Raw genomic sequence first — 15,401 nt, 5'->3', positions numbered from 1 at the left:
GGCGGGCACGTGATGCCAACGAGTCTCCGGGCGCCAAATTCAAACCGGGAAACTACCGCCCCTGCCACCGGCGGCGGCACAGCCCGGAAGCGACGGAGTTGCCGCCTCCCTCCGTACCCCCTGCCTGGCCTGCCCGGGGAGGTGGTGAGTTGCGACCTGCGGACAGCCCCCACCGCTGTGCCTCCCCCCCCCCCACCGCCGTGCCTCCCCCTCCCCACCGCCGTGCCTCCCCCTCCCCACCGCCGTGCCTCCCCCTCCCCACCGCCGTGCCTCCCCCTCCCCACCGCCGTGCCTCCCCCTCCCCACCGCCGTGCCTCCCCCCTCCCCACCGCCGTGCCTCTCCCTCCCCACCGCCGTGCCTCCCCCCTCCCCACCGCCGTGCCTCCCCCCTCCCCGCTTCCCCGGTGCCTCCCCGCTCCGCCGTGCCTCCCCGCTGCCTCCCCGCTGCCCGGTGCCTCCCCCTGGGACTGGAGGCCGGGGCCCGCACCCCCGTGAAGAGCTCAGGCCGGCGGGGAGGGAAATGCCTAGGCCCGAGCTGGGGCGGAGGAACAGGCGTGGCAGGGCTGGGGTTGGAATGGGTGAAGAAGGAGCTGGGAGAGCTTTAGCGCTTCCCACCCTTACGTCCCCGGGACCGTGTGTAGGCAGGGTTGCTCCTGGGACTCAAGGGCGAGACCTGAGGTGGTCTTGGGAAGCGGCGTTTTCCCGTAGGGAACGCAACCTTTTGCGGGGTGGATAAATATTGGTTATTCTTTGGGCGCTGACTTTACGGGAATCTCTCTTTAAGGAACTGGAGCAGATTGCGAAGGGCTGTGCCCCAGTGCTGCAGCCCGTGTCGAACAGTGAAGGTGTTTGTGGGGGGCCTTGGGCTGCCGGGTGGCACCTGACTGCAGGGCTGTGTGTTCCCTGCACCTGGAGCATCAGCTCTGTTTTGTATCTGCTGGACTCTTTCGGGTTTGTTATCTATGCAGGTGATTCCTACTGAGAATCTTCTTGTTAACTAGCTGGCCCGGTCAAATCTAATGCTATAAGCCTGGTTTTTTTGCTATTTGCTTCTATTCTGCCTGACATGACACTTACAAGAGGTGTTCTCAGAAGGGACACACTGCGTTTTACCCTAAAAGCAGTATCTCTGAATTTATAATCTCTGCTTTATAGTCTAAATTGCCTGTTGTCCAAAAGTTTGATATTTAAACTTCATGATACCCAGTAATTAATTTATATAGTTCTTGACAAATCTACAGAAGGACTGATTAAAGCATTTACCATACGTTTGTTTTAGAGCACCTGTCTCCTGCTGCATGCATTGTGTGCCTTTGTAGTGACCAGGACAATCTCTGCTTCCCAGTTCTTGAACCATCTGTTAAAATTCTCTTTTCTCTTGGGCTTTGTGATCTGCTGGCTACAGCAATGAACTATAGTCAGGATTGCTATTTCTATGTTCTGATTTCTCTCCCTGACAGCTTGCTGGCTGATTCTCTTTAAGTCACTTTACAGTCTTGGTCTCCCTTTCTGTAAAGCACACATACACATTTTTCTCATGATTACATGCTCTCTGGCTCCCAACTTGGGATGCAAATCTGCTGATATCTTTCTGTCCTGCTTACACAAGGTGTGGATAAAAGAGATACCTAGCTATTTTCCAAAAGCCTCACCAACCTTACTAAATGCTTTCATTTTTTATTTTCTTTCCTTGTTCCTAGTTTTGCGGGAATTTGTTCCTAGTGGGCTCTGTGGGGGGCCCATGGTGACTTGCTGCGCCCTTCCGAGATGTTCCTGCCCTCTGCACTCCTATGTTGAATCTTTTGTTTTCCAGGATTTGTTCTTGTCCCTTTCAATGGCGAGTGACTGCACAGAACCACAATGAGGACGAGCCCTCGCAGGCCCTTAATTCTCAAAAGGCGGAAACTGACCCTCCCACAGAATGATCCACCCAGTACTTCAGCAAAAGATGAGAACACTGGTCAGGAGGAAAAAACTCCTAAGCAGGAGCACGACACAGAGGAGCAATGCAGCAACCAACCCAGAGACAAAATTGCCCGCGGTCTGCAGAAATTCCCAGCAGGGATAAAGATAATTGACCATCCTACCATGCCCAATACACAAGTGGTGGCCATCCCCACAGATGCTGATATCCAAAGTATCATAGAGGCACTAACAGCAAAAGGAAAAGAATGTGGCAAGAATGGGCCCAACAAGTTCATTCTCATTAGCAGTGGGGGCACATCCCGTTCAGTGGGTCCAACACCATCTCAGCACCTCCCATCAGAGGAAAAACCCAGTGCAATCACCAAGGCTGCAGATGATCAAGAGAGAGACAAGAATGTTGCACAGACACCTGGTCTTGCAGGAGGGACAACAACCTGGCATTCAGGAGTTGGCTCTGCGGCTGGACAGGAACAAGAGAGCAACAGTATGTAATTTTTAATTTTTTTTTTCCTAACAGTTAGACAAAGAAATGTGAAGGGGGCCAATGAGTGTCTGGATCTTAGTATGCAGTAATGAGAACTGTTTTCTAAATTAATTATTAGAATCAAATCCACAGGTATTTTTTAATCTACGCAGATATGTGCATGTCATGAAATCTGAAGTATCTTAGTGGATATATTTTATGTGGAAGAAATGGCATATAGCAAAGCAGAATTTTAGTCCTGGGGGAAAAAAGAAGGACTGCCTTGAGGAAATAAAATCTGTAAGAACAAAAGACTGAGTATCATTTAGCAAAAGAGTTATGGCTGAATTAAAGACTAATGCAGAATACTCTAGGCAGACATAAAGCATACAAGCCTAGAGCTTTGAAAAAGAGCTGATTCCCATGCTTTTATAACTAAGTGGCCAGTCCATTTCTTCCTTGTCTGTCTCATGAAGCTGTGGAATAAATGTTAGAAGTGGGATGGATTTTATTTCAAGCACTGCTCAGATTGAATTTGGGTTTGTAACTTCAAATAACTATGTAGCTTTCAGGACTTAGTAAATGTTCCCACAGTAGCTCCCGACAGGAACCCACAGACAGCTGCAATAGCTAGTCTGCTACAGCTATCCTCACCAGAAATAACAAAACTACATTTCCATTGCTGCAGTTCAAAAACCTGGAAATATCTGGGCTTCTGACTTGGGTTTTGTGCTAGATCTTTCAGTTGAATTTGTCACCATCTTCTTTGGCCTTTGCTTACAAGATTGATCCTTGAATGTGTATGTGTGCTTATTTTTATTTGAATTCTTGAAATACTGGATCAGTATTGTCCTATTTTGGTTGAGAGTAATAGACTGAATATTTGGTTTTAAGGCTACAGATTCACATGAGATGAGGAATTTAAGGCTTTATTTCTTTCTGGAAGGAACTTCTACATTGCAATATCATCTTGTCCCTATCTTGAAACAGGGCTACCTCTTTTAGAATTTTGACTACTGCCTTCTTTTGCACTTGAAAATGAGGAAGAGGGTTACTTGTGAGTAAGCAGAGCTATGGGCTTGTTATCCCAACAGGCAATGGTGGGACATTGAACTCTGTGTTGGACAACAGTCTCACTAACATCCAGTGGCTGGGTAAGATGAGATCTGATGGGCTTGGTCCCTGTTCTGTGAAGTCAGACACAGAGAAAGAGAACCAGATGCCTATGCAGGAAAAAATCAAGGTAAGTAGAAGCTGAAAGCCAGAGCATGTGTTAAAACTTTTGACAGGGAAGTAATCCATGTGGAAGAAGACTTGCAAGAACTGGGCATCACCATCCCTCAGTAACACAAGTTGGGCCTTTACTGGTTTGAATAGTACAGAATCATCAAGGTTGGAAAACACCTCTAAGACAATCAAGTCTACCTGTCTACCCTATAGCCCCTAACCACTAACACATCCACTGTAGCACCTCATCTACCCATCTTTTGAACACCTCCAGGGATGGTGACTTCACCACCTCCCTGGGTAACCAGTTCCAATGCTTCACCACTCCTTGAACCTCCCTTGATGCAGCTTAAACCCATTACCTCTTTTCCTATCACTGGTAACTAGGAAGATAAGGCTAACACCTGCCTCACTACAACCTCCTTTCATGTAGCTGTAGAGAGCAATGAGGTCTCCCCTCCAGGCTGAGCAGCCCCAGCACCTTCAGCCTCTCCTTGTATGACCTGTCTCCAGACTCCTGATCAGCCTGGTTCCCCTTCTCTGCACCCTCTCCAGAACCTCCATGCCCTTCCTATACTCTGGAAGGTGCCCAAAACTGCACACAGTGCTCGAGGTGCAGCCTCACTAAAGCTGAGTACAAGGGCAAGGCCACCTCCCTGTCCCTGCTGTCACCCTGTGCCTGATAGAGGCCAGGATGGTGTTGGGCTCTTTGGCCACCTGGGCACGCTGCTGGCTCGTGTTCAGGTGGCTGTCAATAGACACCCCCGGGTCCCTCTCTGCTGGGCAGCTCTCCAGCCACTCCTCCCCAGGCCCTGTTGTGGCCAAAGGGCAGCACCCAGCATTGAGCTGTGCTGCAACTTGTACTGTTGGCCTTGGCCTGTTGCTAGAGCCTGTGCAGATCCCTCTGCAGAGCCTCCCTACCCTCAGGCAGATGGACACTGCCACCCAGCTCAGTGTTGTCTGCAGACTTACCAAGGGTGCACTCCATCCCCTCATCCAAATCATCAATGAAGAAGTTAAACAGGAGCAGCCCCAGCACTGAGCACTGGGGAACTCCATTGCCATCTGAATTTAACTCTACTGACCACAGCTCTTTGGACAAGGCCATCCAACCTGTTTTTTATCCATTGAAGGCTGTGAACATCAAAGCCATGGGCAGCCACCATTTTGCAGGAGAATGCTGCTGGGAAACTGCTAAGAGGCCTTGCTAAAGTCAAGGTAGACAACATCCACAGCCCTTTCCTCATCCAATAATCACAGATGGAGATCAGGTTAGTCAGACAGGACCTGCCCTTCATGAAGCCATGCTGACTGGGCATGATCACCTGGTTGTTCTCTGTGTACCCCCTAATGGCACTCAGAATGATCTCCATCAGCTTCCCTGGTATTGAGGTCAGACTGACAGGCCTGTAATTTCCTGAATCATCCTTCTGTCTGTTCTTATACATGGGGATTATGTTGGCAGTTTTCCAGTCTTCTGGTATCTCTCCAGTGAGCCAGGACTGCTGATAAATGATGGAAAGTGGCTTGCTGAGCACCCCTGCCAGCTCTTTCAGCACTCTTGTCTGCATTCTATCCAGCACCATAGATTTGTGCACACCCATGTGGTGCAGCGGGTCACCGACCATCTTCTCATGGATTATGGGGGGATCACTCTGATCCTGGTCCCCATCCCCTAGCCCAGGGTGCTGGATTCCCTCAATGTAACTGCTCCTGCCACTAAAGACTGAGATGAAGAAGTCATTAAGCACCTCAGCCTTTTCCTCATCTTTTGTCACCATGACCCCTCCGCATCTATTAGGTCATAGAGGGTCTCTCTGCTGTTTCTTTTGTTGTTAATATATTTATAAAACTTTTCTTGTTATCCTTAACCAATCAGGCCAGATTAATTCCCAGTTAGGCTTTGGACTTTCTAATTCCCTCCCTGCATAGCCTAACAGCATTTTTGTAGTCTTAATAAGTGGCCTGCTCCTTCCTGCAAAGGCCATAAATTCTCTTTTTCTCCTTGAGAGCCAGCCAAAGCTCCTTGTTCAGCCAGGCTGGTCTCTGCTGGCTTGCCTTACAGCTCATGGGGATGGACTGCTCCTGTGCTTTCAAGTCTTCCTCCTTGAGGAGCATTCATCCTTCCTGGACTCTTTTATATCCTTCAGAACAGATTTCCAAAGGATTCTGGCCATCAGACTGCTGAAGAGGGTAATGTTTGCCCTTTGGAAGTCCAAGGTATCAGTTTTTCTACCCACCCTCCTGGCATCTCTAAGAATGGAGAACTCTAACAATTCATGGTCGTTGTTCTGTATGTACTGCATGCTGGCACTCAGGATGCCCAAGACTGCCTCCAGCCCTCACATCTCCTACCAGCCCTTCCCTGTTCACAAAGAGCATGTCTAGCAGGGCACCTTGCCTGCTTGGTTCACTCACCAGCTCTGATAGGGAGTTATCTTCAACACATTCCAGGAGCCTCTGTGACTGTCCCCTCTGCTGTGTTGTAATTCCAGCAGATGAAGTTCCCCTCTATAACAAGGGCAAAGGACCATGAGATTTCACTCAGGCATTTATAAAAGAGTTCATCCATCTCACTGCCCTCATTGGGAGGTCTATAGCAGACTCCCAATGCAATAGCCTTGTTGGCCTTACCCATAATCCTGACCCAAATAGACTCTACCTTGTCATCATCAGAAGTCTAGTTCTAGACATTCATAACAATACCTGATATACAGGGACATCCCACTGCCTCTCTTTCCTTGTCTATCCATTCTGAAGAGCTGGCAGCCATCAACTGTGCCACTCCAGTTGTGTGAGGTATCCCACCATGTTTCTGTGATAGCTTTCCTGCTTCATCATGGCTTCCAGCTCTCCTTGTTTGTTGCCCATTCTGCCTGTGTTGGTATAGATGCACTTTAGATGGGTTAATGATCTTGACACCTTTCTGTTGGCATGGTGACCTTAATTCCCCCCTGGGCCCCCTCAGCCATTTTGATGCTTTCCAAACCATCAATAACCTTCGCCTTTTCGTTTCCTGCTATATCGCTATCCCCCACCTCAAGTGAAGTGTCTAGTGAGTCTTCTCTAGCACACTGTCCTACAAACCCTGGTATGGATTCCTCAGATATATTTTTGATAGTCTCAGATTTACTCTCTTCTCCATTTGAATCTAGTCTAAAGGCCTGCCAGTGAGCCACACTAGCTCCTGCCCCGGTATCCTTTTCCTGCTCTGGGACAGTTGCAATCCCTGTGATGCTAGGAGGCCTGGTGCCTTGTAAAGCAGAACCTGAATGATCCAGATCTGTTCCATGACGCTTCTTGTCATCTTTGTGAGCACTCATATCAATCGTTCTGTCTCTCAGACTGAAGAAGATTCTGCTGCTGCTGCTGCTATTCCTACCACCTCCTCCTCCTCATGGCAGGATTCAGTATCGGAACGTCCTCCTTACTCCTACATGGCCATGATCCAGTTTGCCATCAACAGCACAGAGAAGAAGCGTATGACTCTGAAGGACATCTATACCTGGATTGAGGATCATTTCCCATATTTTAAACATGTGGCTAAGCCAGGCTGGAAGGTAACTAGCAGACCCTCAAGTTGTTGTAGGCCACAGGGTGATGCTATCCTAAGCCTTCCAGATGAAAATGACACGTTGTTCCCCACCTTGCAGAGCAAGATGGAAATTCATTTAAACACCGAACCTCAAATACCTGTCATTTCAGATGTTCCCTGTTTCACCTTGTATCTCTTTCCTCATTCCAAAATGATAAGGTGTTTGATCATTGGAGCAAGAATAGGGATCTCAAGAGTGAGTAGAATGAGAGACTGAACAGTGTGTTGGCTAGTTATGCAGTGAATATGAAGGCCCACGTTGTCTTCACTTTGGAATATGGTCCTTCTGCCAGGGCAGTCAAGTCTTAGGTAGGACCTGCTGTGCAGAAAGCAAGACTACTGCTTTTCAACCTCTTCTTCTTTCCTTTCCCAGAACTCCATTCGGCACAACTTGTCTCTCCATGATATGTTTGTCCGTGAGACATCTGCTAATGGTAAAATCTCGTTCTGGACTATTCACCCTGATGCGAACCGTTACCTAACATTGGACCAGGTATTTAAGGTGAGTGCCTCATGCAAATAAAATGGGACCAGCTCTTAAATGCACTTAGGCAGATGCACCTGATTTTAACAGAAAAGTTAAGCTGCTTTGATGTCAGCTTTTTTATAAAAGCTGGAGTCAGTATTTCTCATGACAATTAGACAAGCTTTGTATTTGAAATAGGAGGTGCTGTCACCATGTGTATGAACTGGATCTTCTGTGCAATATGTTAATTCTTCAGATGGTGTTCCAAATTTAATAGTGAGCTTGTTCAACCTCTTTCCAGGGGCCTGATTCAAATTCCTAGTGAGAAGCTTTTCAGTGAAGTTGACCAGGAGTTCCTTCTGTTTGAGTAGGCAGTCCTAGGATGGAATTGCTCTATCTAAGCTAGGAATTTTAGGAAGTACCGTTCTGTGGGAGTAACAGAGTTGGTGTTTAGACTCCTGTTTTCTGCATCAGATTGACACTTGTTTGCTCAGATTATACAACATTTCAATGTCCCATTTGTTCCCCTTTGGTTGATAATGTCATCTTATTTTTCTCCCTCTCAATGCCTTGCTGCCATCAGCCGCTGGACTTGGGGTCACCAACATCGCCTGAGCACTCTGAATCAGTAAGACTTACCCTCTGGTTTGGGGCTTGGGCTTCCATACTCCTCTTGCCAGTCACTGAAGGAAAGGACAAGAGGCTTGGGGAGTGGGACTGGGTTACTGCTGCACCTAGTCATACAGATCCATGCACACCCAGAGTCAGGCAGTCAAGCCACAGTTTAATTGCCTTCAGGTGATATTGTGCTCCCTCTACAGCTGGTAGAGCTGTACAGCTTGAGCAACTGGAAGTCTGCTGCTGAGGTAGGCTGCACTGAGCACCAAATGGCATCAAAGAACAGGCCCAGACAGAGATTTCTGGTAAAGTCCTCATCTCCATGGCAGCAGTTCCAATCTGTGCTGGGGTTCAGATCCAGAGAGAATACGATCTCTCTGTGGTCCTTTTTCATTTTGGAACCCAGCTGTGACTCTCAGAAGGATGAAGCTGTTTTGCTGGGTCTTTTGCGTTCAGCAGTTTTGACAATGACAGATTTGCAAGCAGCCAAACACTTTGCTGCCACAGCTACAGCCCTGGCCTTCCTTTGATCTGCTTAGGTTTCTGATTCCTCTGTGTTGTCTCTGCTATTCCACTTGAACATCTATCTGGTCTACAGTGTATATAGAGTTCCAGTATAAAATAAAGCTGTCCTATTCACTTTTCTTCAGGCACTGAGGACACTAAAACCAGGTCACTTTTGCAGTAGCCTGCAGCTGAAGCAGCTCTGTCACACCATCTCTTTTTCTACACAGCTTTTGGTTGGTAGCTGGCTTTGAGATGGCATGGCTGCAAAAGAGCAACTGGCACAGAGCCAGCATGGGTGCTGGATGAGAACAGCTGCTCTCACTGTATTAGTGCAGCACAGGCTTCTGGATTCATGGTTCTCAGTGAGGCAGCAAAATAACATGGATTCTTCTCTTTAAATCTCTTTTCTCCTCATCTTTCCTATTTCACAACGACTGCAGCACCAAAAGCGATATCTTCCTGATCCTCAGAAGAACATGGGAAGCAACAGCAGCAGCAAAACTGAACCTCAGAGTGCACGTGAGTGTCTGCATCTGCTTAGGCCAAAAGAGAATCAGAGTCATCATGGCTGGAAAGGACCTCTGTGATCACGGAGTCCAATCCTATACACATTCAACAAGCAAAAGACCCAAAACCCCTGCGATCTTGGCCACTTGTGCCCTGAAGTGCCACACCTACAATATAATAATATTTCTTAAATACCTCCAGGGATGGTGATTCAACCACCTCCCTGGGCAGGCTGTTCCAGTGCCTGACCACTTTCAGTAAAGAAATTCTTCTTAATATCTAGCCTAAACCTCCCCTGCTGCAACTTCAGACCATTTCCTCTGGTCCTGTCATTATTCACTTGGGAAAAGAGGCCAAACCCCACCTCCTTTCAGGTAGCTGTAGAGGGCAATGAAGTCTCCCCTCAGCCTCCTCTTCTCCAAACTAAACATGACCTGTTCCCTCAGCTGCTCCTCATATGCCTTGTTCTTCTCTTCAGTCCCTTAAACCTGGGGAACTCTCCCAGCTTCCCTTAGGAATAAAAGTGGAACTTGTTATCCAGGTTTGCCAGCTTTTAAGTTTCCTACTGTCAAGTTTGGAGCTGAAGGCATTATTGCTGTGTCTGAAAGAGGATGTGATGGGCAGATGGACAGAACTGGGTAATAAAATGGTGTGAGAGCCTCAGCTTGAGGGGTAGGATCTGTATAAAGGACTGTTTTCTTGTTCATCAGGCCTTCTGGCTTTGAATTTGTATCCTCAAAATTAGCAGACAAGCCAGGTGAGTCTAAGTCTGATGTTTATTTTGGGGTATTTAGAAGGACTTTCTCTTAGATAGGTTTCAAGAGGCAGTAGATGAAGGGCAAGAGGCTAGCGAGTCCATTCTTTTCTCTTTCAGGACGAAGGATGAAGCCTTTGCTTCCTCGCATCAACTCCTACTTGGTTCCAATCCAGTTTCCTTTGAGCCAACCTCTGGTTTTGCAGCCTTCTATGAAGGTTCCTCTCTCCATGGCACAGGTAGCATCCCTCAACAGCTCAGAGACTTTCCAGAGCAACAAGCGTGTGCGCATTGCTCCAAAGGTTGGTTTGTTTCTTTGTGGGTTTTTTTTTTTTCAGGGTTTGGATTTTTTTTTTGGTTGGTTGATTGGTTCTTTTTAGGGATGGTGGGGGTTTTTTTTCTGCTGTGTTTTGGGATTATTTTTTCTATATCTCTTGCCTTTTATGGACCCTGTTCTTTTGTGTGGTTTCTTTGTGCATCTTTACTAGGTTCTCTGAAACTATAAGCTCATACTAAGGAATTAGCCAGCGACAATGCTTGCTGTCCTGTTCTATCTCTAGGGTGACTATTAACTGCTAATTGACTTGGTATAAGGATATTACTATATTTCACTACAGGAGGGGACTCTGGATTGATCAAGACAGTTTTTCTCTACTGCCAGGATGTGAAGAACTAGGAATGAGAGAAATTGCTTTGTTCTATCCCCTTTTTGGTAGCTCTGGAGAGAAATGTGGCACAGGGAACTTCTTCTGGAAGCACATTTATTTGTACCTAGTCACTTCACAGAGCTTTTCAGTACCTGCTATTTGCTAATTTTGTAGAGTTCCCAGTTATTCCGGGCTCAAGCAAAATAGCTATTAAATCTTCTTCCTGGTGTCTCACTGACTGTTGCAAAGCTTTATCTTGTTCCATCTGTCTAACCATACTGCTGCTTTTTGTTCTCTCCTGCTATGATTTATCTTTCCTCTGTGTTCTTTTTCTTTTGATATCCTCAATTTTTTTCTTTTCATTTTTCGTTGGTTTCTGGGAAAGCTGCCTCATTCCTTTTGTTGCTTCACATGTAGATAGTATAAGAAGGATTCAAAGGTGTTGTACTTTTCCAGAAATATTCAGCTCTCCTTCTGCTTATATTCCTGGAAGTGATCTGAAGGGCATTAGCTGAAACTCTTTCTGTGTGTTTTGTAGGCTTCTTTGTATCAACATCGTGCAGAGATCAAGCTCTTATCTGTTGTTATAGTTACTGCTTTCTGAAGATCCTCCTCTTACCTGTTCCACTGTCCTTAATTACCAGGCTTTCTTTTCTTCCTTCCAGTACCATTTTGGTTTTGGTTGGTAAGATCCCTGCTTACTGACCACATATAACTTCTGTTTCTTTGTAGATGTCACTCTCTACAGAAGAGTCATCCTCTTTACCCGTGGCTGCTGTCAAGGAGGAGAATCAATGTGATGAAGGGTTATTTTCCCCAACACATTCCCTAAGGGAGAGCAGCTCCCAGCCCGGAGAGGAATCAGCCTCTTTCCCCGAGACTGTCTGTATAAAGGAGGAAGAAGGCTCTCAGCTGGATGACTGGCTGTCCCCATTTGCCTCCACCCTAACTGTAAGGGATGAGACAGGCTTGTTCCTCCCAGTGCCCTACACAAATGAGAAGAAACAATTCACCCTGCTGAAGTCACCATCTAAGAGTGTTTCTGATACCTTAGTGATAAAGAGGCGGGAAAGACGGGACACGGGCAGATCCAGAAGGAAGCAACGCCTGGCGCTGCCTTGCTCAGAGGAGCCTGTCCTTGTTTTGCCAGAAAGCCATGGCTTTGACTCTTTCCAGTCGGGCACAGACCCCCTCTTCCTGCAGGAAAGCCAGCCTGCTGAGAATGTGTCACAGCTCAGCTGCTTGCAGGGAGAAGAGGGGCCCTTTGAAACACCAGTCAAGGAGATGTTCAGCAAATTGCCAGTTTCTTCTACTCCCAGCAAACTGTCAGCAACTACTAGCCCTCCAATGGGGGTCCTTGACCCCTGGAAATCTACATCCTTAGCCAAAGGAAGTCACGAGCTGGACTTCAGTCCAGTCAGAAACCTTCAGTTGCCTTTCATACCGCAGGAGAACCAGGACTTGCTGGGTTTTAACAGCACACCCCCTAGAAATCCCCTCTTCGAGTCCCCTCGGGAGCTGCTCAATACAGAATCCAGTGACATGGTACATGCCCCTATCACAAGCTCTCCAGCTTTTACTCATGAGTCTACTAAGCAATCATCTGTTGAACCACCAGCCTCTGGACTTACTGAAAACAGATCACTCATGGAGGGCCTAATCCTGGATACCATGAATGACAGTCTGAGCAAAATCCTTCTAGACATTAGCTTTCCTGGTCTTGAGGATGAAAACTTGGGAGCAGATATTAGTTGGTCTCAGCTCATACCTGAACTGAAGTAAACTGGCCTGAGATACGAATTTGCCTTGTTCTGACATTTCAGAAAGCACTCTACTCTTTTGAGATCTGTTCACGTAGTCTAAGAAGACTCTGCTTTTGACTAATTCTCACATCCGTGGGAGCAGAGTGCATTAATGACTCCTGCTAAGCTGGGAGACAGTCCCATTGGCTGCTATGAGCTCCCTCTATAAGCTGCAATAGAGTACTTCTGTGGAACAAGAGAGAACCTCTCTAACCTTGTGCTAGAGATGAGAGTCTTTACTGTTCTATTACTTAATATTTTCTGTGTAGTTTCAATGGCTGTAAATACTGTACATTTCTTAAATTAGCCCATAATTATTATAATATTATTATTCTCATAGGGTTATGGAAATATTTGGGCTGGTAAAGGGTTTGACTTAGAGTAATGTCCATATATCCCATACCTCCTGTATTATTCTACCCTAGACGAGAGTTCAAAATACTCTTTTCACTTCAGAAACGTATTTGTCTAGGCTGTTCTGAAGGTTGCTGTGGCAAAGATCTGAAAATTTAACTCAAGTTGAATGAAAACAAGTTATCTGTATTGCAGCATAAAATCTTGATTTGTCTTCCTTTTCCCAGACTAGAATGTAGAAGAACTTGGATAATCTATATAGCTCTTCTGGTTCAAGAGTCCTGTTATTATTTATCTAGAATACTAAGTAGAGTCACAGTTGCAGTAAGATGGAGTTCTATTGAATGGTTAAAATTGCCTTCATCAGTTAAAAATATAAAAAAGGACATATAAATGGATGCTCATATTTGTGCTTAAAAGTGACTCTAAAAACAAGATGTGCTTCTCTTAGTGCAATAGGACAACTCATCCAGATTCTCCAGAACTCTGGTCAAAAGAGCAAATTACAGAATCTCAGTGTCAGGGGTTGTAAGGGAACTCTAAGGATCATCGAGTCCTACCCCCCTGCCAGAGCAGGACCAAAACTAGGGCAGAACACACAGCCATGCATCCAGATGGGTCTTGAAAGTCTCCAGAGAAGGAGACTGCACAATATCTCTGGGGAGGCTGTTCCAGGGCTCTGTAATCCTTACAGTAAAGAAATTCTTCCTCATGTTGATGTGGAATGTCCTGTGCTCTATCTTGAATCCATTACCCCTTGTCCTATCACAGGGGACAAGTGATAAGAGGTTGTCCCTTCCTTCTTGACACCCAACCCTCATATATTTATACACATTCATTGGATCCCCTCTCAGTCTTCTCCTCTCCAGACTAAAAAGCCCCAGCTGTCTCAGCCTTTCATCATAAAGCAGGTCTTCCAGTCCCTTAACCACCCTTGTAGCTCTCCACTGCACTCTCACAAGTAAATCCCTGTCCCTCTTGAACTGGGCAGCCCAGAACTGGATGCAATATTCCAGGTGAGGTCTCACTAGGGCAGAATAGAGAGGAAGGAAAACCTCCCCCCATCTGCTGGACAAACTCTTCTTAATGCACCCCAGGATACCAATTACCTTCTTGGCCACAAGGACACATTGCTGTCCCATGGATAATTTGTAGACCAGCAGGACTCCAAGGCCCTTCTCCATGGGGCTGTTCTTTAGGAGATCATCTCCTAACCTGTACTGATGCATTTTGTTATTCCCTCCCTGGTGCAGGACTCTGCACTTGTTCTCATTGCACCTCATTAGATTCTCCTTGGCCCAGCTCCCCAGTCTGTCCAAATCTTGCTGAATGGTCACACACCTTCAGGTGAATCAGGCAGTCCTCCCAGATTTGTATCATCAGCAAACTTGCTGGGAAGACACTGTCCCATCATCAAGGTCATTGACAAAAATGTTGAACAGGACCCAGCACTGATCCCTGGGGAACTCCACTGCTCACAGGTCTCCAGGAGGACTCTGAACCATTGATCACCACTCTTTGGGCTCTATTGTGTAGCCAGGTCTTAGTCCATCTCTCTGTCCATTCTTCTATCCCACACTTCCTGAGATTGCTCAAGAGTATATTATGGGAGACTGTGTCAAAAGCCTTGCTAAGGTCAAGGTAGACAACATCCACTGCTCTCCCTGCATCTCCCCATTCAGTCAGAACATCCCAGAAAGCTCTCAGCTTAGTCAAGTATGATTTCCCCTTGGTAAATCCCTGCCGACTGCTCCTGACAACCTTCTTTTCTTTCATGTGCTTAGAGATGACCTCCAGGATGAGCTGCTCCATTGTTTCTCCAGGGATGGAGGTGAGGCTGACTGGTCTGTAATTGTCTGGATCTTCCTTCTTGCCCTTTTTGAAGACTGCAGTGACACTGGCTTTCCTCCAGCCCTCAGGCACCTCTCCTGTTTGTTATGATCCCTCGAGAATGAAGGAGAGGGGTAGGGTGATAACATCAGCCTGGTCTCCCACCACTCTTGGCTGCATCTCATCAGGGCCCATGGACTTGTGTATATTCAATTTGCAAAACTGATCTCTAACCCAGTCTTCACTGACCAGTGGAGAGTCTCCTCCTCCAGGCTTTTTCTCTTTTTTTGCAGAGGAAAAAGACCTCATCCTTCTGCTTACAGACAAACGATGGCTCATGTATCCGCATATTGAATAAATCTTCTGTGGGAACACAGCCAAGTATCGTATTTACTGCTTTCAGAAATGCACTCAGGCTGGCCACTATCAGGAACAACTGATTTTGTCTGTTGTGTCTGTTTTCTGTCATCACTAAGTAAGTGATTCAGTATTCCTCAGGCCATGCTGGCCATGCCACATCAGACTTGGTTGCTCAAGCCCTTGCTTCCCATGTTTTTTATTGCTCTTCACAGGTAAATTCTGATTTTAAAAGTCAGAAATGTGCTAACTTAGTCTAAAACATCAGAACACCACCAACAGACTAGTTTCTGTATTTTGTAAATGCAAAACAACTCTCAAAAGTATTTGTTTTCTGTCTTTCCCTAT

At 46.5% G+C, this 15,401-nt stretch overlaps 1 protein-coding gene across 2 annotated transcripts; it reads left to right on the top strand.

Moving 5' to 3' along the window:
• Positions 1-22: 22 nt before the first annotated feature.
• On the top strand, positions 23-15,072 carry FOXM1 (forkhead box M1). 2 transcript variants are annotated; one of them, XM_071762500.1, is made up of 9 exons: positions 23-144; positions 1,814-2,410; positions 3,484-3,632; positions 6,961-7,176; positions 7,585-7,713; positions 8,261-8,305; positions 9,243-9,321; positions 10,184-10,365; positions 11,443-15,072. In XM_071762500.1, the coding sequence occupies exons 2-9, from the start codon at positions 1,861-1,863 to the stop codon at positions 12,490-12,492; spliced, it is 2,400 nt and encodes a 799-aa protein (XP_071618601.1). In that variant the 5' UTR covers positions 23-144; positions 1,814-1,860; the 3' UTR covers positions 12,493-15,072. The 2 variants fall into 2 exon arrangements, with proteins under 2 accessions (XP_071618601.1, XP_071618606.1); XM_071762505.1 differs by lacking the exons at positions 23-144; positions 1,814-2,410; positions 3,484-3,632 and adding an exon at positions 4,771-4,887.
• Positions 15,073-15,401: the final 329 nt, after the last annotated feature.

The sequence above is a fragment of the Heliangelus exortis genome, chromosome 1 (genome assembly GCF_036169615.1).
Source record: "Heliangelus exortis chromosome 1, bHelExo1.hap1, whole genome shotgun sequence".
Taxonomy (NCBI): domain Eukaryota; kingdom Metazoa; phylum Chordata; class Aves; order Apodiformes; family Trochilidae; genus Heliangelus; species Heliangelus exortis.
This window is presented reverse-complemented; position numbering and strand designations above follow the sequence as displayed.